We start from the raw sequence: 24,182 nt of genomic DNA, 5'->3' as shown, positions 1-24,182 counted from the left end.
CTTTCTGTTTAACTGAGCTTCATCTACTGCACCATACATATGGAAACTCTAGAGTGCTGAAAAATATCTGTGAAATCGTATTGTGTTTTATTTCTTTCAACAAACATTGAATATCAATGAATACTTGTTTGAAAATTGTGTTTTTTGAGCATTCTGTATGTGTATTTACAGGGTTGGGAGGGTTACGTATCTCACAAAAGTGAGTACACCCCTCACATTTTTGTAAATATTTGATTATATCTTTTAATGTGACAACACTGAAGAAATGGCACTTTGCTACAATGTAAAGTAGTGAGTGTACAGCGTGTATAACAGTGTAAATTTGCTGTCCCCTCAAAATAACTCAACACACAGCCATTAATGTCTAAACTGCTGGCAACAAAAGTGAGTACACCCCTAAGTGAAAATATTGTGTACATATTGGGCCCAAAGTGTCAATATTTTGTGTGGCCACCATTATTTTCCAGCACTGCCTTAACCCTCTTGGGCATGGAGTTCACCAGAGCTTCAAAGGTTGCCACTGGAGTCCTCTTCCACTCCTCCATGATGACATCATGGAGCTGGTGGATGTTAAAGACCTTGTGCTCCTCCACCTTCCATGTGAGGATGCCCCACAGATGCTCAATAGGGTTTAGGTCTGGAGACATACTTGGCCAGTCCATCACCTTCACCCTCACCTTCTTTAGCAAGGCAGTGGTCGTTATCATGCTGGAATACTGCCCTGCGGCCCAGTCTCCGAAGGCAGGGGATCATGCTCTGCTTCAGTATGTCACAGTACATGTTGGCATTCATGGTTCCCTCAATCAACTGTAGCTCTCCAGTGCGGGCAGCACTCATGCACCCCAGACCATGACACTTCCACCACCATGCTTGACTGTAGGCAAGGCACACTTGTCTTTGTACTCCTCACCTGGTTGCCACCACACACGCTTGACACCATCTGAACCAAATAAGTTTATCTTGGTCTCATCAGACCACGGGACATGGTTCCAGTAATCCATGTCCTTAGTCTGCTTGTCTTCAGCAAATTGTTTGCAGGCTTTCTTGTGCATCATCTTTAGAAGAGGGTTCCTTCTGGGATGACAGCCATGCGACCAATTTGATGCAGTGTGCGGCGTATGGTCTGAGCACTGACAGACTGACCCCCCACCCCTTCAACCTCTGCAGCAATGCGGGCAGCACTCATACGTCTATTTCCCAAAGACAACCTCTGGATATGACGCTGAGCATGTGCACCCAACTTCTTTGGTCGACCATGGCGAGGCCTGTTCTGAGTGGAACCTGTCCTGTTAAATCGCTGTATGGTCTTGGCCATCATGCTGCAGCTCAGTGTCAGGGTCTTGGCAATCTTCTTATAGCCTAGGCCATCTTTATGTAGAGCAACGATTCTTTTTTTCAGATCCTCAGAGTTCTTTGCCATGAGGTGCCATGTTGAACTTCCAGTGACCAGTATGAGGGAGTGTGAGAGCGATGACACCAAATTTAACACACCTGCTCCCCATTCACACCTGACACCTTGTGACACAAACAAGTCACATGACACCGGGGAGGGAAAATGGCTAATTGGGCCCAATTTGGACATTTTCCCTTAGGGGTATACTCACTTTTGTTGCCAGTGGTTTAGACATTAATGGCTGTGTGTTGAGTTATTTTGAGGGGACAGCAAATTTACACTGTTATACAAGCTGTACACTCACTACTTTACATTGTAGCAAAGTGTCATTTCTTCAGTGTTGTCACATGAAAAGATATAATCCAATATTTGCAAAAATGTGAGGGGTGTACTCACTTTTGTGAGATACTGTATATATAAATAAAATATATATAAATAAAATTGGTTTCACTCTGCCCACATTTGACATTTTTTTCCTACATTCTTTTGAATGTCCATTGAATAAAATAAACTATCAGATGCAATGCGTGCACCTTCTACCATCATTTGAATGACCATGTAATACAAAGCAATGTGATAACATGAAATAAAAAAGGACCTTATCTGGCCATGGGCATTGTTTCGACTCAGGACAGCTGTCATTTGCTGCTTGTCAAGCAACAGCACTTCACCTTTGTGCATTTGCTGAGAGTAGGCTAATGGTTAAGAGGGAGGAATTTGGCCAATAGTTGCTGTAAGCCTTTTATAATCGACCAATTGGTGTCCGAGAAGGCGGGAATTAAAGAGAGGGGTTAACGCAATGCAAACATGTACACAGGATATAGTATTAGACATTCCGCACATCATAATTAAACTAAAGCCGAATCCCAGATATTTTCTCAAATTTAGATGCTTTTTAAGAGGACATTTATGGGAAAAACTGGACGTATGGTCACCCTAACAAAAGCATTTCAGAGTACAATTTGTGTTGATTTCTACCAAATTAATTTGCTCAATTTATTTGTGCATGCACCAGGAGGTTGCTCATGTGAGCCACGACTGGCAAGAGGGAACCAGAACTATAATCAAGCAACTGTCTACATTGTGTAATGTCAAAAGATTTGTTTCTTTGGTTTTAAATTACAAAAAGTAGTTCTGATGGTATTCCTATTTTTAACAAACTGTTCCTGTAATTTGATTACTTTGCTTTTTGACATAACTGTAATGAATTACAGTTATCAGTTTTTTGTATCCTGATTATGTAATGCTTTTCCCAAGCCTGTGTATTTATTGATCTCTTATTGGTCTCATAATAAAAAGCCTTTTACGCCTGTTTATTAAAATTCAAGTAATTTTTTTTATATTTTAAACTGTGTCTAAATATTCACTATAAATGTCACCAATAAAGGTGATAGATAACAACTGACGTGGAAAAATGGAAGAACAATGAATCAGACAGCAGGGCAAACCGTTTTCTTTCTTTCTTTCTTTCTTTTTTTTGAGATAGTGATTCACTAAAATGGCACTAGATACCAATGCTTTTAAACAGCATTGAATTTCTTTTGTACTATCAGCGAATGCAAGTCATTTTATTTCTTCGGATAGAGAGTGATAACTCTGGACATAGGGTGTGTAGGACATCCAGAAGGACATTATGATGGTGTAAGAAGTGCTGAAATCCACTTGAAAATGAGCATTACAACATAATACAGTAAATATAAAAACATACAACCTTAGATGGCAGAAGTAGGTTTGATCTATAGCAAAACTAAAACATGACTGACTTTAAGAGTAATGGATATGTACTTATTGTCTCAATTGTTGTAACACATTCATTATTTGAAAGCTAGAAATAGTTTTTCAATTGATTTTAACTGTGTTCAGTTGTTAAATCAGAATGTTAGTCCTGTGCATTTTAAACTTGCTTTATCTCACTCAAGCTTGGTTGAGCTATTAGTTATTCATTTAAAAAGTCAAGTGAAAGAAACAATAAGGGAAAAGTCATAAGAACCTTTTAAAAAAACTTTCTGAAACATTATCTATTATTCCTTTCCATTTCTAATTTGTCATGCTGCAAGATGCGGCAGAAGCTTAGTCAGTCCCTCCAGGATTTTGCGAGCACAAAAATTAATGCAAAATCAAGCGAAGGACCTTGTAATTTTTCAAAATTACACATGATTTTCTGCAGATTTGGGCCATGTCATGTGACGTCATCACAACATGCATTTAGCCAAAGCCCTCTTCAATTCCCGTGTGTTGAACATGAGTATAGCTAAATGGTCTCATTTACCAACAAACATCACTGCGAAAGACTGCAAAACTATTTTTTTGCAATTGCAATTTAGCCAATGCAATAGTTTCAATGCAAAAAAGCACAAAAAAATCCACAAATAGCATCGCAATTTTTTTTCTTTACAAATGCTGCACCAAAATCTAGCATTTTTGGCAGCAATAATCACAAAAGAACTCTATGAAATCATGTACAGACTGCCTAGTAGAATAAAACAACCAAAAATATATATTTTTATAAATATTTTTCTTACCATGTAAGACACAGTTCTAACAGTAATCAACAGTAAATAAAGGGATATCTGGTGGAAGGTGGAAAGTTATGGTGTGATTGAACGCACAACCAAAGTGTGACATTAAAGTGAACATATCAAGGACCCAGGAATATTAACATTATAACCACTATATCAACATCGTTCCACAGCCTTAGCATATTAATGCTGTTCATATTTACCTCAAACACAGCCTTGATCTACATAAGTGTGTAATTTTGGTATGATTGTCTAAATATATTTATTTTTGTTTTTATTCAGAGAGAACTGAAAATGGTGGGATTTATGAATGCTGGGATTTCCGTAATCCTGATATCTCACATGGCCAAAAACAGCCCGAAATCAATGTGACAGGTGTCACCTCGAGTTGCTCCCGAGCAGTAGAAGAATGTCACTTCCTGTACCATTGGCCTAAAATGCTTCATTCACTTCCTGCTTTAGACAGTGACTTCCTTATTTGACTTAATCGGGACTGTAGCTTGCTAGCAAAAAAAACCTACAGTTGCAATCAAAATTATTCAAATCAGGTTTATTGTCAATATTTACAGACTTTCAGCTGTTTGCAATGAACAATGTTGCAATGTTGTTCAACACAACAAATGCTTCAAGTGGTTTCCCCATATTTAACTGAAAATGCAACTTATAATGACTTCTCCAGTTTCAAAATTATTCAACCCCTTCATGGCAAGCATCTTTAGCACTTAGTAGAGCACCCTTTTGCTGTTATGACCTGCTGCAAACAAGATGCATAGCAAGACACCAGCTTAATGAGGAATCTTAGCCCATTCCTCATGAGCAATGGCCAGTAATTCTTCAAATCCCACCAGAGATTTTCTATGGGGTGCAAGTCAGGTGACTGTGATGGCCCTGTAGAATCGTCCAGGACTTCTTCTGCAAACGAGCATTGGTGGAATTTGAGGTATGCTTGGGATCATTGTCTTGTTGGAAGGTCTAATGATGCCCAAGGTTCAGCTTCCTCACAGACGGCATGCCATTTTTCTCCTAGGATTTCCTGATACTTCAATGAATCCATCTTGCCTTCCACACATTGCAGGTTTCCAGTGCCAGAGGATGCAAAACAAGACTGTGGACAGTGTTCATACTTCATTCTTCTTACTCCAGACATACTGCTGATCCATCATGTTGAAACGTTCCAAACTCTCAAAACTTCTGTGGCTTATTTATATGATTTTCAGCCGGCTTTTCTTGTGCTTTTGGGTCAGTAGTGGTGTACATCTTGGAGTTCTGGCATGGAAACCTTCTGCGTTTAGTACGCGCCTAAGTGTGCTTACTGAAACCTCAGTGCCTGTTGCCACCAAGTCTTGCTGCAGGTCTTTTGCAGTCACTCAAGGGTTTTTCACAACCTGCCTTCTCAGAAATCTAGTTGTAGCCGTTGATAGCTTCCTTTTTCTGCCCCGTCTAGGTATATCACGTATTTTTAACCCTAGCTAGTTCAGGTATTTCATGTGTTCCAGCTCAAGAACACCTGGTGCTACTAATGAAGCCCTTGATTAGTTGCATTAGGTGTGCTTGACACAACACCTGTTCCCTTTCAAAGGGAACTCCACGGTGCTTTAGCATAACACTATGGGAGCGCCCTTGCGCGCGACCGGCATCTGAAGCTTGTGTAAAATCATGCCTATTTATAGGCCTGCCGTGATCAGGTGACGTGGCAATTAAGTGCGTCTCATGATATATATATGGCACCTGTGAACCACGTCGTCAGCCTTATTATCTTCAGTGAGACTGCAATGCCGGTTGTTTGAGTAAAGAAACAAAATGATGCTTCATTTCCTCTCTATCTTTTCTCAAAATCTCAAAACTATGAGTGAGAGAATTCAGGAAGTATGTTACGACTTGCTCCCGTTTCCTCACGGGGAGTAGTGCACACTGGTGTGAAGTGTCTAGGGTGGAGCATGCGACGGCAGCCCTCGAGAGGTCTAACTGCACATTGTAATGCCTAAATTAGGCAGCTCCGCTCGCGAATCGCTCTGTTCTCAGAAGCCGAAGAGAGTTGGGTTTCAGGCCTCTGCCGAGGCAGCTAGCCGTCTCAGGTCCGGGGGATCGCTTATGGATCCGGAAGAGGAGCCGTAGACGAGCGCTGCTCTATCTCTTGCTCTGTCTTCCGGGTCCGGCTCTGCACTGGATTTTGGAGCTCGCGTCGTGACTCCTCCTTCCGCTATGGAAAGCCAAAAAAAAAAAAAAAACACACAAAAATAATAGTAATAATTCCTCTCTGACTCCGAGGAGCCAGAAGGGTGTGCTAAAAACTGAGAGCAGCATATAAAGAGCTGCTTGAAGTGATTACTAAGGCTGGATGAGCTTTTTTCTCCCCATTGAAAGTAAATCCCTCACATTGCAGAAAACTCTTTTTTCCAGAAGTGCATGACAAAATATCAGGCTTTTGGGGGAAAACCATGTATAAGCCGTATTTATAACCCCATGATGTTGGATTATTCGGCCACTGTGGGAAATGAACGGCATGGCTATTTAGCTATGCTGAAGGTGGAGGAGGCACTTGCGTGCTACCTCTCTGCATCAACGGCAGGTAATTTGGGGGGGCCGGTTTTATCATCCAAGCCACCATGTAAAGCCACCGTGGCATTGGTGGCTAAGGCCTATGCAGTAGTAGTCCTGCTTGTGGGTCACTGCAGACAATGACAGTGTTGCAGGCCTACCAAGCAGACCTGCTGAGTGAGCTCGACATATAGCGGCATTCAGCCAGTTCCTTCCCTGTTGTGTCGAGTTCAACTGGGCATCCACGAGTGGAGCCCGGGCCAGCGCTCGTGCGAGGGAGACACAGAAGGTGAGTATGGCAGCCCACCAAACCCTGCAGACAGCCAGGGGAACCGAGCGGCCACAGTCACAGCCTGCTACTAGGCCTGATCTGAGAATGGTCATAAAGGCCAAGCAGACAAAGAGGAGTGGTCCTGAGGGGCCATGGAGGGACTTATCAGTGGACATGAGGTTGTTAGGGCAGTTAGCCCCCAGTGCTACTATTGGGCCTCCCCTAGCCAAGGCTGTCGCAAGTTTTCAGTATTAACTGGTCAGCGAGCTGTCACAGGGCAACGGAAATCTGATGCTTTCCCTCCAATAGAATGTGGAATAGTTAGCGTCACTAAAAGACCATCTGACAGCATGGAAACTACTGCCAAATGTGTCTCCATGTGTTCTGTCTACCGTAGAAAAGGGTTGCCGGGTCCAGTTTAGAGCTCGAGGGCTGATTTATCACCCTCGGCCAGAACTATGGAAACTGTGGGTCTGGCCCCTGATGGGCACCAGCTCATAGATTCTGGTCTCACAACTGAGGTTGTAGAGACCATGTTGAACCCAGGAGCACCATCCACGAGGAAATTGTATGCACTCAAGTGGTGGCTTTTTGTCTTGTGGTGTGAGGAACACCAGCTAGACCCAGTGAACTGCGCAATAGCTACAGTCCTGGAGTTCTTACAAGGATGTTTCTCAGCAGGGTGGGCTCCTTCTACAATCAGGGTTTACGTGGCCGCCATTTCAGTCAGCCACGCCCCTGTTGATGGAGCCTCTGTGGGTCACCATTCCCTAACTTCGAGGTTTATGCGTGGTGTCAGGCGGCTGAGGCCCATTTGCAGGCCGCACATACCTTCCTGGAAGGTCTGTCAGGTGTCCCATTTGAGCCCTTAGAGTCAGCCTCTGAGAAGCTTCTGACTCTAAAGGTCCACCGCTCTGGCCAGTGGCATAAGTCGGAGCAGCTGCTGGTCTGCTTGGTGGCGACAGTAGAGGTGATGCTGTGTCAAAGCAGCACATCTCTAATTGGACTGTGGAAGCAATCTCTATCACTTATGAGGGCGCACGGTCTTGCTACGCCTCTGGTAAGGGCTCATTTCACTGGGGGGGGGGGGGGGGGGTCGCCTCCTCAAAGGCTTTGTCCAACGGGGTATCCTTACAGGATGTGTGTGCTGCTGCAGGGTGGTCTACACCACACACATTCATTCGATATTATAGTCTGGTATTCATTCCACCCCGGGCTGGTCTTTTTGAACAGGCCGTACCCTCGGTATGACGAAGTGGGTATTCTCGTTCCCATAGTGTTGTGCTAATCACAACGTGGAGTTCCTTTGAAAGGGAACATCTGGGTTACGCATGTAACCCTGTTCCCTGAGAACTGAACAAGACGTTGCGTAGCTTTGTCATACCAGGGTATATATATATATATATATATAGGGAGGGATTCTCTTCAGGGGGTTGAATAATTTTGAAAGTGGAGAAATCATTATATGTTGCATTTTCAGTTGAATTTGGGGAAACCACTTTAAACATTCATTGTGTTGACTTGTTTCAATTGCTTTTGTTTGATTTGTTTGCTGCAAACAGCTAAAAGTCTGTAAATTTTGACAATAAACCTGATTTGCAGTGGGGTTGAATAATTTTGATTGCGGCTGTAACTCATGATGAGTATGTGTTTTTTTTTTTTTACTTTTGTACTTTTGTTTTTCCATTCGAGGATTTGAGGATCCCTATGTCTTTGTCATTTCATTTGGACTGCTCAGCAAAAATGTGCCATAAAATCAAGAATAAACATGCATGCATAATAATGATTACCCATTTTCCTTTCACCTTTCCCCTTGCTGAAGCAGTGCACCGAATTTCCGCAAAAAAAATCTCCTTGCACTTTCCACACTCTTCGAGGTCTTTGATAGGCCATGACTTGAGCCATGTTTGAGCTTCATATTTGAGCTGCTAATGTTCAAAGAGATGTTCAAGGTTAAATCTTACGCTTCTTTTCAAAGTCTCTTTCTTTGTTTTCCCATCTGCTCTTCAGGATGAAGGCAGGTACATGTTGGAGTTTGCATTATTTATTATAACAGCATTCTTTTACACATGATAATAGTAAAACTCAGCTACATAATATAATACTAATAATACTAATAATAATACTACGGCTATAGCAAAATAACTATATTAGTATTATTAGTAAAATTAATATCTTCCTTAATCTGAGATTTTTGCATTCAGCCAGAGGTGTAGAAGTGTGATAATCACACTTAGAGCATTTAGTAAAACATAAACTATAGGAACCTTAATGAAACATGGGGTTTTTTTGTTTTTTGTTTTTTGTTTTTTTTGTACTGAATATGGATTGAATCCAGTCCTAGATTAACGCTTAAGTCTGTGATGAAAGATTATCTTATATACAGCCAGGGCCGTTAGCTAGACTGTTAATCATCGGGGCTGAGCCCAGATTCTTCTCCATCAAAAAAGTTTTAAAAAGTTTTCTAATTAAACTTTTCTAATTAAACTGTTTTGATGCTTTTTTTTCATGCATGTGAGGGCTAATTGCTTAAAAAAATTAAAATTGGACAATAAGTTGGATTTAACATAACTTGCCTCACTGTTATCACTGTTTGGAGGACTACCAGACCAATAAAATCTAATACTTTTTGGCTATCTAACACGAGACTAGGCTAGTTTGGTGTCGCTAGCCAAGAGGAGGCACAACTAAGCTATCACTGTATGGGTTTAGCTGCTACAGTGCAATACAAAGTTTGTTACTGTAGCTGTCCATATGCTCTGCTCATATCATGTTCACATAACTTGGAACTCATATAGACATGTACACACCGTGTTTTCCTGCTTAGCATGAGAGGATGTTAGTGTTTCAATTTATATCCCTTTACTAGTAAAAAAAAAAAAATAATAAAACAAAATTGGCGTATATCTATTTTCCTTTCACACCAACTGACTGTGTGAGTTAGCGTTTGGCATAATTGAGAGCTGTCAGCCAATAAGACGAAAGTATTTCCACATATTTTCCTGTAAACACTGTCTGATTGGTCTCGCTTCTATTTACTGAAGATAAAATACAACACTGTTCACTGAAGATACAAAATTACAACACTGCCGTCTTGTTTTACTGACAATCAAAAAAAATCTTTGGTGCTACAGCCCTGAATTCCCACCCAGGTTACACCCGTGCATACTGCTTTATAATTTAAAGTGGATACTTTAAGATTCACTATAGGATATAAAATGTTATTGCCTGGATTTTTTTTTTTTTTAACTATAAATCAGCAATCTGCTAAGGTGTTGTATATTTATGTATTTGTTGCTTGATTAAAGGAGGAAATGGATTGGAAGAACTATAAACAGCAAATTACTGAGTCAAATTCTGGAAAGTTTGTTTGTATCATCAACATATTTGTGCTGAAACAAGTGATCTGGGCATGATCAAACCTAGATCTCTGAAGGTTAATTTATAGAGCTTCACAAAATTTATGAAAGATAGATTTGCATATTGGCATAAAATGCCTAAAACCACATCACCTTTAACTGCAAACTGTCATTTACCCTTTGTACTTTTCCTCTCTGCTAAGAATCATATGTGGCAGATTTTGATGGCAGAAGCTCTCTGCTCTACCGGTTTAACCAGAAGTCCATGAGCACAGTGAAGGATGTGATCTCGCTGCGCTTTAAGAGCCGACAAACTGAGGGCGTTCTGCTGCATGGAGAGGGCCAGAGAGGAGATTATATCACACTGGAGCTACACCGAGGGAGACTAGCTTTACACCTCAACCTTGGTAAGGAGCTGCTCAACAGGAGCAACAACTACTGAAAACCAGAGAAAAGTTAACATCACACAGTGCACATCATCATTATACAGTAGGGTGCCAAAGTCTATTCTTTATTAAGAACTTGCTGTTATTTCATTAGTTATGAAAACCAAATTTCCCAAATCATAATTCATCATGGTTTTCCCCGATGGTAATCATTAGGAGATTGTAAGTGTGAGAGTGACTGTAGGTGCCTTACCAATTGATCAACACCTGGCAACCCATGAGCAAATCATGTACAAGCAGGACATTCATATAGATTTCAGATTTCTTATGGGGATTGTCCGAAGTAGCCTAATTGTATAAAAAACATATTTTAGTTCAAAAACCTGATTCTGGGCTGTTTTGTTGCTGTTTTCATAGTTTTTCTCAATCAAATAAAGTCTCAGCTTTCATGCTGTGTCAATATTGTTGTGAAATTTAGACAGCAAATATAGATTTGCAGCTCTCAAACGAGCTAATGCATCTGCTACTTTTGAGGACAAGCTGCAATTAGCTGTGGGTCGAGAGAGATATGTGTCTATCATTACTCTTGGCTGGGAATAAAGTGTGAATGTTACCTTATGTCTTAATAAATATTCTCAAAATTTAAATATTGTCTAAAAGTGTTTTGCAATCTTTAGGGATTTTTTTTTTGTCTTTTTTCCCCTCTAAAACAAGATTTGATGAACCTCAATGAGCACCTTTTTAATTGTAATATTTGGGTAACAAGGATAATATTGGTATAAATGGAAATCTCTATACCACAACATTCAAAGTCACATATAAATTTGTTTTCATTATTATTATTATTCATTCCTTATTAATGAGTATTATCTGAGTATAATTTTCTATTTGTTTTTGATAACTAACTAGTAGAAATGATAATGATTTAATCAATTATTTGTTTGCTTTGTTTGTGTTAGTACCTGCTACTCTTCTTGTCCTCTATGTCTAAATTCGACCTTATTCTAACTCGCACTTGTTGACATTTATCCTCTCACTGTACCACCCACATATTAACCCTGTTTGAGGAAAATTCTGAACCTGTGGTGCCCTGTTTTTCCCGCCATCTCTCTGTGCCAGATGATACCCGGGTCAGGTCAAGCAGCGGCCGTATGGTGGTCACACTGGGCAGTCTGCTCGATGACCAGCACTGGCACTCAGTGCTCATCGAGCGCTTTAACAAGCAGGTCAACTTCACCTTGGACCGACAAACACAGCACTTCAGGACCAAAGGGGATGGAGACTCTCTGGAGGTTGACTATGAGGTAGCTTTCCTTGACCTTTGCCTTCTTATCACTGTACAAGTGAAGCCACTGTTGATGTCAAAAAAAGAGCAAACGGCTCTTTTGTTGTTGTCTGAACACTATCTACAGGAGAGCTGAATAACTATAGTCAAGTGCAAAAGTGTGGCTATCCTTTGGGGAAAAAAGGAATTAAAAAAAAAAATATATATATATATATATATATATATATATATATATATATATATATATATATATATATATATATAAACATTGAAAAACACAGAATAAAAAGAAAAAAAAAATATCTGAACAAAAAAAGAGAAGAATTTTAAGGATTAAGTACAAAATGTTTTATATAGAACCTGCAACTTCCAGTTTGAAATACAATTTGCAATAAAAAACATAAATAAAAAATTTAAATTAAAGCTGAGACTTAAATACAAATATCAATGATTAGATGATGAAAAAAGCGCATGGTAATAGCATGGTATACAATTAGGGAGTACCAAACCGATGAACACAACAGGACAACAAAGGTGTCCTGAAGGTGTCCAAAACAAAAAACAAAACAAAAGCACATGACTCTTGTTGCTATGGGAACCACAATGCAAACAGGGAATATGTGAAATAAATGTTTAATCATAATGTGCTTTTGCCTTCTGTTGCTTTAGTTGTAATATTCAGACTCCTCTAGCAAAACACACAGATGTTGTTGGCATATCTATTTCATCTCTGCCAGGTTGCTTGGCAATTTGTAGTCTATACTCTGTAGTTCATCTTGATTATCATTTGTAAACTCTGTAAGATGTCATACATGGCTTTTTTCAAATCACGTCTGGATGCTGACAATCACAGCAAAAATTCTCCAAAAAAAAACTATTTTTCTTTCACTTCAAGGCCTGGGTTCTCCTTAATCTTTGTAATTCTAATTTTCATTTTTAAAAATGGAGGATGCAAAATTTTTCTCACAGCTGTGAGTAAGGACAAAAGATAATCTTTAAATTGTGTTTATTTGCTTAACAGATAAAACAGAGTTATACACAGAATATACTGCACAATGTACACCTAAAATAAAATTGGGCTAACTTTAGATTTTTTTTTTAACTGTTCTCAAAGCTCAGTTTTGGTGGGATCCCACTCCCGGGAAAGCCTGGAACGTTCCTCAGACGAAACTTTCATGGCTGTGTGGAGAATCTCTACTACAACGGAGTGAACGTCATCGATCTCGCCAAGCGACGCAAACCTCAAATATACACTGTGGTAAGGCTACTTGTCATAATGCATAATGTTCTAGCTTGTTCAAAGCAAAGAATGGTGTTTAAGGATGGGGGAATTTGAATATATGAATATGATGTGAACGATTCCTTGTAGCTGAAGGTGGAGAAGTAAAAACACCAGTATAATTTTCACCATCAAATGTCATTTTCACCATGGCAGCTAACAATTGCGCTAGATTTGGTGCGGGTACAAAGAGAAGGATTCTTCTCATTAAGTTAATTGTTCGCATTTTCGGAGCAATTTCTGAAATGTCTTTTACATTGCTCGATCCCATTTACTTCCTTTGATGTAAAGGAAGTAAAGGAACTTTAACAATAGCTTGTTCACCATACAGTCATATTCATACAGTAATTATCCTGTACTGTCAATCAAGAGAACATCTAAACTGTCCCTCTGGCGTTCTGATAAACTAACAAGCTAGTTAAGCCATTTTCAAACATATATATATATATATATATATATATATATATAGAGAGAGAGAGAGAGAGAGAGAGAGAGAGTAAAAAGGTGGTCAAATTGGCGGATCTTGTGCGCGAGCAGGTCCTTCAAAGTTGTAGTTCACTGATCTGGGATCAATGAGGTACCGGTAACCTTTTCACGCTTACGTGAGCTTGTGTCCTGCGGATGTGCTCTCAGCAGAGCAATGCTGCTGACATTTATCCAGACCACCTGCTCTTCTGTGTGGTTCCCTCCTTCTGACTCAACCCTTTCCTCTTTCTTTCACTCATTCCCTTTTTTCCGTCTCTTCTCAGCTCTTATGATCATCTCACCTGGTTTCTGTCTAGGACTCTTGGACCACTGTGGCTTCATTGTAGTTTCACTCTACCAAATGGTTTAGATATTTTAACTAGTACATTTTTGGCAAAGTCTTTAGACACAAAATGATTTTCCACATGGATAATACAGTATGTGCATAATATAAACAGTTAGCAAGAAAAAACAATGAGTACCAGCCTGAACACAGCAGTTTTTTTCATAAGATGCTGCTTTTTGTAAACAACAGTATTTTCACCTGAAAAAAATAACATTATTGGCATCCGTAAGAAATGTTTAATGTTTAAAATAGACACAAATTAGCATCCTTGTAAGAAACAAGGACGAGAATGGGTCATTGCTCGCATCATTTTGTCATCCATAACCATGACCGAAGAGCTTAAAACACAAAGTAGTGATATGGTTGCTGTCCTGCACAGTTAGAAATTCACATTTATAATTAATTGATTTCATTTATAACTTTTTATAAGGGCCACAATTAAAAAAAAAAAGTCTGTAACACTGGAAAAGTATGTGTATTTCGCCCAAGGATATTTCATCCCAATATTTGACTGCCTCTACCTGAAGGTTAAGACTTGGCCATAGATGGATGTTTAAACAAGACTCCAAAACAGTGTTTTACATTAAATACAATAATATTTATAATAATAAATACAATACTTTTTATTGTGCCAATCTGTTTTGTCTCAAAATATCATTAATGTTATGTGTAGTTTTTCTTCTTCTTCTTCTTCTTCTTCTTCTTCTTCTTCTTCTTCTTCTTCTTCTTGTGAGCAAAACATACCTGAAAGCAGGTTTCAGTAAAACATCACTAAAATTATTTATGGACAAAAATATGGCTGACTTTCAGCCCTGGTGTCCTTTTGCCATTCCCTGTTGGCATGTAATCTGACATGCGACTTGGCTCTCTTTCTGATTCAGGGAAATGTGACCTTTTCGTGCTCAGAGCCGCAGCTGGTAGCCGTTACCTTCCTGAGCTCGAGCAGCAGCTTCCTGTCCTTTCCAGCTCCTGCTCCCTCTCCAGATGGGCTCTCAGTCCGCCTGCAGTTCCGAACCTGGAATCCCGATGCCCTGCTGCTGTCCAGTCAACTGGCATCAGACCTGGAACAGCATTACCTGTTACTGCATATCAGCAGCGGCCGCCTCCGCCTCACGCACCACACTTCAGACCTTAAAACACTGGAAGTGTCCATTGGTAAGGAAATGACTTAATTACTGTCACAATGATTTAATTAGTCTGTTAATTAATCATCTTTTTATTTTCAGATTTGGCCTTTATAGGATTGTTTTCTGTTGTTTTTTTTTGTTTGTTTGTTTTTTCCTGACCAAGATACTTTATACATTTATCTCAATTCCTTTAGTAGACATTAAAAATGTACTTGTAAAAAATCTATATTTCAGAATATAAATATCAATTTTGGCTTCAAACTGACTGTTAAATGAAGGCGTAAAAAATATATAACTAAATATATATTTTTCTAAAAGTCTCATTTACACTCTCATGTTTGCTCACACATCTTCCCCAAAAAAAGACTTTTAGTGTCTATTTCCATAAATATTAATTATATTGTGCATAACTGATTGATGTGCATATAATGGGTATAATATAAACAGCTTATAATTTGTTTTACTGTGGAATCATTCATTACTAAGCAGTAAACAGAACAGAACAGTTAGAAAATGCTTTCTGTTTTCACAAAAGACTTTTTTCCCCTTTAAGGCAGAATAAAGAGCTTCAAATTGCATGAAACAAGATCAAATTTAGCACTTGCTGGTTTGCTTATTAGAATAATGCAAATTGCCTGTCACTTTGGTTGACATTGGCTTTGTGGAGGCTGAACACGTTCAAACGTGGGGGGATTTTAATATTAAACAATCTACGAACTGACATCGAAACCGTCAATGAGATTAAACAGCGCTGGTGCTCCTCTTAACCTCACATGCCCTAGCTCTGAGGCAGCCTAATTGAAAAAAACCTCTCGGCCTTGCCAATCATACTTGCACAAGGATCAGAAGTATAAATACCCCTTTTTAATTTCAGAACTCCTTCTCAAACACTACCTAAATCTCTGCAAGTGCCATCATGGCTGTACTTTATTGGCATGTAAAAAGAGCAAATCACGTGCCTCATGGCTTATCAGTCAGTTCACAAACCCAGGCAGAATCCTGTTTTTTTTTTTTTTTGTCTTTCTCTTCCTAAGATGAATGTGCGAAATATATGGTCATGGCAGCCTAGCCAAACAGGATTAGCCTGTCGCACGCACTTATACAGACAGACAGCTGCATATTTCAACCCAGCGGTGAAGCACAGAGCTTTCATAAAAATAAATAAATAAATAAATAAATAAATAAATAAATAAATAGAAACCTCTCCATCTGTTGCCTTTTCCGGGGCTCAGATTTTCCAGTTACTTTTTTGTGGCATCATGGGAATTTTGACCAAAATGCAGAGCTCTGTAATTATGGTCAACAGGAAATGGAGGTATGGTGAGCATGATCTTAGTAAAGGCCCGACTGAGTGATCAAATTTGAGCACTAAGCAGATGGCTGGCATAGAGGGGACCATCGGCTCACAGCGGCCACACACAGCTTGTGCGCCCTTCATGTGTAATGGCTGGACTTAATTAAATCAAATTGCACACAGGTTTTTTATTTATTTTTTTTTTATGAGGGGGTGGGGGTGTGGAGGGGGTATGTTGTTGATTTTGTTTAATTATTAGTCAATCTGATACACTTTAGACTTCTAATAAAAAAATATCAATATATGCTAGTGCATATTTGGAAATAATGGTGAATCAGTAAGGCACTTAACAAGTATATACTATTTGCAGGACAAAGGGTGAATGATGGTCTCTGGCACTCAGTGAGTCTCAGCACCAGAGGTCTGCAGATCATCATGACGCTGGATAACGAACCAGCTTCCACCATTCAGCTAGAGGACTACCTGGAACCAAGGGACAGTTACTACTTTGGGGGTAAGAAAAAAATAATGACTAAAAATAAAATCTTGAATGATCTTGGTAATGGACTCTGCAGACTGGCTTTCACTTATTGATAGCGTTCCACATTTTAAATACTCCTTTAAGGTCTATACAACACATCACGTAAAAATTCTCAGCTGTAAATAAAATATTTTCAATCAATATGTAAGAAATTAGTAGAATACATTAGTTTTTGATAAATGTTTGTGATTGTTGGCTCTTTTCTTAGACTATTTGGTGCATTATTGTTTTGTCAATGCACAATTATATTCACATTTTTTTTGTTTATTTCTCTATAATTGAAGAAAAAATGTAGCAATGCAGAAACTACATTAGGTAATGCTTTATTATAAGGTTCACAATTAAGCAAACATTTAATATATAATTGAAGCTTTTATAAGGTTGAGATAATACATACATCAGGAAATAATACTTAAATAATAGTTACGTAATCGTTAACTAATGCTTAACTAATAGTTAAGTAATAGTTAACTAACAGTTAAGTTTCAACATCTTATTAACTAATTGTGTTAATTAAAATAATTCCTTGTGCAGTATTAATAAAGATTATTTACATTATGAATGATGTACAATGTAAATTCACACCCCTTTCTTTCCAGCACTCGTAATCCTAAACTAAACCCTAACATACTGTTTAAATATATTATTAAATCTCACCAGTGGTATGGAGCATAAATTCGAAACTACATTTGTTAACATGTGCTGTAGTCTTTACCGTGTAAATGATCTTTATTAATTCTTCATCATGATATTAATTAACAGAGTGAGTCAACAACATGTGGATACTTAACTATTACCATTATTATATGACTCAGTTAGCAGTTAACAGAAACAGGGATATGGCGCAACCAAAAACTGCAGCACAGATACACCACAAAAGCAATACAGTGGGGCATTAAATATCACAGCTGCAATGTTCTCTGAAAAACTACAGAGATGTAAGGAAAAATAGAGAGAAAGGTCAACGGAGCCATAAAGCATTTGATAGTAAGTGCCACAAGACATCATCATCTGTAACCCTTTTCAAGAGGTAGGGAATATTTTTAGGTGTAAATCAGATAAGTTTGTAATGCTGTATTTTTTTCCCCCTACAGACTGTCCCATGAAACGTCAGTCTTATCAAATATCAAATGTTGTGCAAAATGCCTTACACAGAGTGATGCTTTACTCTGGGGTTTAGATTTTGAAAGGCACATTCTGGCATGTAAAGATCAAACTCTGAGACAGTGGTTATGAGAATATAAGAGTTTATATTATAGCTGGTAAGAAATAAATCATTTAAAATATCTATTTTTGCAATGATAAATCACTGATCATTTCATCTTATCATTTCTGAAAGGAAATTATATGAAATAATAGGAATTATGGGTATTACTATAGTTTAAGTCCCATCCAGGGTGTTATCCTGCATTTTCTGAAGATGAGTGAATGATAAATTACTATCATTTTGTTAGTTTTTTGTAATAAACTGTTTCTAGGCAAGCAATGTGTAGTTTGCTAAGTGGAGATTAATGATTAATTAATGATCAATTCATGAATATTGTATCAAGTTTATATACACAAAGTAGGATCCAAAAGTCTGAGAGCACTTGTGAAAATTATTCATTATTATTCAAATTATTCAAGTTCATACAACAATTTCCATTACAAATGATATCATTACCAAGGTGTCACATAAGAAACATCTCATGATAGGTAAAAGCAAGAGCTATCCCAAGACCTTCGCAACCTTAACATATTGATCGGCTCAGATACAGATATATTTCAAGACTTCTGAATCTCCCATTAAGCACCATTGGGGCCATTATCCGCAATTGAAAGCAACATCACTCCATCATCAACTAGCCACACACAGGAGCTCGTCACAAGATTTTTGACCAAGGAGTCAGATGGATAGTCAGAACAGTAGCCCAAGAGCCAAGGACCACTCAGAAAGAGCTCCAGAAACACTTGGAGGCAGCAGGTGCCATCGTCACAGAGAAAACAATAGGCAATGCACTCCATCTCCATGGCATCTATGCACGCTCACCCCGCAAGACATTACTTTAAAAAAGGCTCTTTTTAAAGTTTGCTACAACTCATTTGGACAAGCCTATGAAATGCTGGGAGAGTGTAGTCTGGTCAGACGAGAGCAAAATTGAACTTTCTGGTTGTCATACTACACACCATGTTTGGAGAAGAAATGGCACTGCACATCACCCTATAAACACTATACCGGGAGATTCTTGAGAAGAATCTGCTGCCATTCTCCAGGATGACGAAGATGAAACATGGATGGACCTCCCAGCAGGACAATGATCCAAAGCATACAGCAAAGGAAACTCTCAATTGATTTCAGAGAAAAAAAATCAAGGTTTTAGAATGGCCCAGTTAATCACCTGACTTAAAATTGATAAAATTGATCTTAAAAAATCTTTAAAAAGATTTAAACACAATATGTTTAGAAGAATGGGCCAAAATCACACCTGAATACTGCAGCCGATTAATTTCATCATACAGGAAGTGGCTTGAAACTGTCATTACAAACAAAGCTGTCTCCATTAAGTATTAAATAAATTTCAGTTAGCGTGTTCAATACTTTTTTTGTGTGTCATTCCGCTTTATTACACATAACTTTGTTTATGGACTTTAATGTTTGGATTTTTTTATATGAGTGGATTTCTTGAGTTAATACCAGTGTCTGGTGAAATTTTCATGTGAATAACCTCATTGGAAATATATTTACTCAATGTCATATCTCAGCAAAGCCACGACTCAGTTTCCCAGGAGGCACCGCTAACTACAAACATGGCCGCTGAGGACTACACGTCCCACAAACGCATGCGCTCCCCTTCCCCTGAGTTCTAATCACACACACCTGCATCCCATTACAAACACACTCACACCACAGCATAAGAGAGACTTTGGAAGCGAAGAGACTTTGCGAAGTAATGTTCAGTTGACTTGTTTCTCTGCCATTCTCTAAGCCTTTTTCTCATGCGTTTACAAAGTTACTTTTGACCAGTGTTTCCGTCCCCGACCTCGATTTCTGCCTAGCCTCGTTTTGTTTGTTTGCCTGATCTCCTGACCCTCGCCTGTTTATCGACCACAAACTTGTTTTTCCCCTTTGGATTATTCTGCCTGGATTCTGTCACCCATGACTGCTTCCGTCTCCACCCACGGTACGTGACAGATTACTTCGCCTTCCTATGGAAGCAGCGGGTGATCCGCTGTGGCGTCAAGCCATTGAAGGCCACAGTAGAATGATTAGCGACCAGAACCAGCAGCTAGCCAACCTGACTGTGCAGCTGGCTAAGTTAGTTCAAACTGCAGTGCGGTTTCCTCCAATACCGGCTTCAGAGAAATATGCCGGGGATCCAGCATGCCGTCGGGGTTTTCTCCTCCAGTGCTCCCTGTTTTTCACGAGCTACCCAGGGATGCCGGAGAGTTGGAGAATTACCCACTTCATGGAGCTGTTGACCGGGAGAGCTTTATTCTGGGCCACGGCTGAATGGGAGTAGGGAAGCAGTACCATCACATCCCTGGAAAAGCTGACTGATCGCTTTCGGATGGTCTTTGATCACTCTCCGGATAACGAGGAGACAGGGGAGGAACTGCTAACCCTAAATCAAGGTGCACGCTGCGTTGCGGATTATGCCTTAGAGTGTCGCACTGTCGCGGCCATGAGTGGATGGAATGAGCCAGCTCTTAAGACTATGTTTCACCAGGGATTGAACCCGGATATAATGACAGAGCTGGCCTGTCGCGACGACCAACTCACCCTCGATTCACTCATTAACCTGGCTATCCGCCTAGATCGTCTGCTACATAGCCACCGCCCAGTACGCAGCGAGGCTGCTGTTGCCGTGCAAAGTCTCCCCGCTGAACCCATGCAGCTGAGGCATGCGTGGCTCAACGCGGAGGGGAGAGAGAGAGACGGCGTCGCAGGTTTAATTGCTTCTACTGCAGTGAGGAGAGGCACCTCATCAGACAATGTCCTCTCAAGCAGCATCGCGACCTAGGAGATAGTGGAACAGCTAAACCACATCAGCCAGTGGTGAGTTCGGGTCCTTCAACCCAGATTGCATTTCAACCTGCATTTGTGTTACCTGTCATAGTGGAATACTCAAGGTTGTCTTGTACCTTAGAAGCGCTGATTGACTCAGGAGCGGCGGGGAATTTCATCGATCAGAACACCGTACAGCAGTACAACATCCCCGTTCGCCCAATCATTCTACCCCCTAAGGTCCAGTCCATCAATGGAGCCCCTATTGGGAAGGGGTTCATCTCCCATTGTACAGAACCACTCATCCTCCATACCAGCTCGCTCCATCAGGATAACATAGTGTTTTACATTACAGTGTCTGCCAGACATACAGTGATTCTAGGCCTCCCCTGGCTGGAACAACTCAACCCAGGTATCTCATGGACTAACAAAGAGATCACGCACTGGTCCACCCACTGCATAACACATTGCCTAAGGACACCAGTGATCGCCCTAGCGGTCACCTCCATCGAAAGTCCGGATAAAACCGCTACAGTCCACATTCCACCCAAATACCAGGACCTCAGCGAGGCATTTAGCAAGGAAAGGGCTAGTGGATTACCACCTCATCGGTCCTACAACTGTGCCATAGATCCGCTTCCAGGAACTACGCCACCCCGAGGAAGGGTGTATCCATTGTCACAGACTGAGCAGAGAGCTATGGAGGAGTACATTCAGGAGGCACTGCAGCAGGGTTACATCAGACCATCTAGGTCCCCCGACTCCGCAAGATTTTCTTTGTAGACAAGAAGGGAGGAGGGCTCAGGCCAAGTATCGACTACAGGGGTCTTAATCAGTGTTGTATCAAGTACCCTCTCCTGTTAGTAGCGGTCGCCCTAGAACAACTCCGTGCTGCCACCATCTTCACTAAACTGGACCTCCGTAGTGCATACAACCTGGTCCGGATCAGAGAGGGAGATGAGTGGAAGACGGGGTTCAGTACCACCTCAGTACACTATGAATATCTGATAATGCCGTATGGGTGCTCTAACGCCCCCTCAGTCTTTCAGTGCCTAATAAATGACGTCCTAAGGGACATGCTGGGACGTACCGTGATCACGTACATCGACGACATCTTGATCTATTCGAGTTCCCAGGAGGAGCATGTCCACCATGTCCCCAAGGTCCTACAGAGACTACTCAAGCACCAGCTTAATGTCAAAGCTGAAAAATGTGAATTCCATAAGGACACCATCTCGATTCTGCTATACATCATCAGCCCTGAGGGGGATACCATGGACCAAGGTAAAGTGCAAGCAGTGGTAGAATGGCCCAATCCAGTAACCATGAAGGAGCTACAGAGATTCCTGTGTTTTGCAAACTTCTACAGGCAGTTCATCAGAGACTTCAGCTCCATAGCACACCCGTTGACGTCTCTGCTGAGAGGAAAGCCCAAACGCCTAACCTGGAATCCAGCTGCCCAAGCAGCACTAGAGCAACTCAAGAAGGCCTTCACAACTGCCCCCATCGTCAAACACCCAGACCCGTCCAAGCCGTTCGTGGTGGAGGTCGATGCGTCTGAGACTGGTGTAGGAGCCGTCCTCTCATATTTACAAAGTTACTTTTGACCAGTATTTCCGTCCCCGACCTCGATTTCTGCCTAGCCTCATTTTGTTTGTTTGCCTGATCGCCTGACCCTCGCCTGTTTATCGACCAAGAACTTTGTCTTTCCCCTTTGGATAATTCTGCCTGGATTCTGTGACCTGCGACTGCTTCCGTCTCCACCCATGGTACGTGACACTGAAAAAAATGTTGACACGTTCAATTCTTATTTCCCCCACTGTAGATAGATATATTTGTTTTTAGATTGCTTAGTTGATGTATTTACCAATGTCTAATGTTTAAAGAAGCTATATTTAATTAATAAACTAATTATTATTACTAATAAACAGTTTATTAGTAAATTTGAGTACATTTTATATATTATGGTGTTACTAAAATTGATTTGTTATTGCTCCGAGATTAACTCAGATGCATGTCCCTGACCCACTGTGCAGACTAAGCAGATTTTTTATATCAACTCTGGTTTACAACTGCCACCTACTTGATGGCTTTTAAAAAGCACAGATCTCTTAACTGAGGCGTAATATCACACACATCTCCATTAATAGACGTTCCTTGAATCAGAAACACAGCAGCATGAGCACAAGACAAGCAAACAATTCTCTGGGGCCCTCAGTATTAAGTGGGACCCCTGAAGACTGATCAATTAAGTCTATGGAAATGTCAGATGTTAAAAATCTGACACAATATAACACCATTTATTCGAGCAGTTATTCTAAACTCATGGTTTTGGGGCATAATTACCTATAGGCCTAGAGCCTGAATTAGTGAAGGTGCTTAAAAAGACTTTGTTATTGCATTATATTGTACAACTGTACTGTAAAATAAATGTCATTATTATTTATTTAATAAGACGTTAATAAGAGTAACTCGTTGCCAAAGAACAGATGCTGAATATTGAAATGTGGGAATGCATCTAAATCCTTAATGGGCAAAATCATGAGAAAAAATGAAGAACAAATAAAAAAATAGAGAAACTCATCATGTTTATGACACCTGTTATTGTATTTCATGTGCACATTCTCAGTCACTGGTCATGTCATATTATCCATGTGTCAATGATGCATCTACAATATGGGCTAGAAAGAAAGTCTCACCCGGTCTATGTATTTTTACTTATGATAATCCACTTTGAGTCATTTGTTAACGTGTTTTAGTGTTTTATGTATTTTCTTCCTTGAAAGAGAGGGAGGGCTTAGCCCGGCTAGTCCAGTTATATCAGCCGGCGCTGCATGGACCCTTACAGAGAATGACGGATGTGCTACTGTATATACAGTATAAGTCAGTGTTTACCCCAGCCATTCTGAGGGGTATAACTACCTGGTCATTACAAAACCACAGTAAAAAGAGGGAGAGGGAGGGAACATGTACATGTCTGATAGAGCAAACATGTACTATAACCCTCTTTAACCCAATGATAACCATGTAAATCATGTCCTTTATGTTAAACAAAGGCATTTTTATTGTATTGATTGACTCAACAAAATATTCAATATTGAATATCTCATTGAGTCGATCAATACAATCAAAAATGCTTTGCACCAAAAAAGAGGAAATCCATTCTATAGCCTTCAGTTTTGTTAAAAATGTTATGAGAATAGCTGTCATTGCTTATCTGACTTTAAAACTCTTACATAGAGAGCCATCACTGCTTTCTACAGGGCGTTATTTCAGGAATGGATTATCAGGTCACCCGTAAATGTTGATGCAGGACTTTCTGCTTACAGATATGCAACATGAGCGAAAAGAAAGTACAAGAAAATTGGGGTATTCGAGGCATCTGATACTGAGA

The 24,182-nt window shown here is 40.0% G+C and overlaps 1 protein-coding gene across 2 annotated transcripts in view; it reads left to right on the top strand.

Annotated features, from left to right (window-relative positions):
* The window catches only part of cntnap5a (contactin associated protein family member 5a), a 145,925-nt gene that overhangs the window by 76,539 nt on the left and 45,204 nt on the right, over positions 1-24,182 (top strand). For both annotated transcript variants that reach the window (XM_053626449.1, XM_053626448.1), the window contains exons 5-9: positions 10,284-10,487; positions 11,586-11,770; positions 12,866-13,009; positions 14,723-14,996; positions 16,633-16,776. In XM_053626449.1, coding sequence (XP_053482424.1) covers positions 10,284-10,487; positions 11,586-11,770; positions 12,866-13,009; positions 14,723-14,996; positions 16,633-16,776 — 951 coding nt within the window. The remainder of the gene's footprint in view (positions 1-10,283; positions 10,488-11,585; positions 11,771-12,865; positions 13,010-14,722; positions 14,997-16,632; positions 16,777-24,182) is intronic.

This window comes from Ictalurus furcatus, chromosome 6 (genome assembly GCF_023375685.1).
Source record: "Ictalurus furcatus strain D&B chromosome 6, Billie_1.0, whole genome shotgun sequence".
In the NCBI taxonomy this organism is placed as follows: domain Eukaryota; kingdom Metazoa; phylum Chordata; class Actinopteri; order Siluriformes; family Ictaluridae; genus Ictalurus; species Ictalurus furcatus.
The sequence above is the reverse complement of the archived record's forward strand: the minus strand, read 5'-3'. Positions and strand labels throughout refer to the sequence as shown.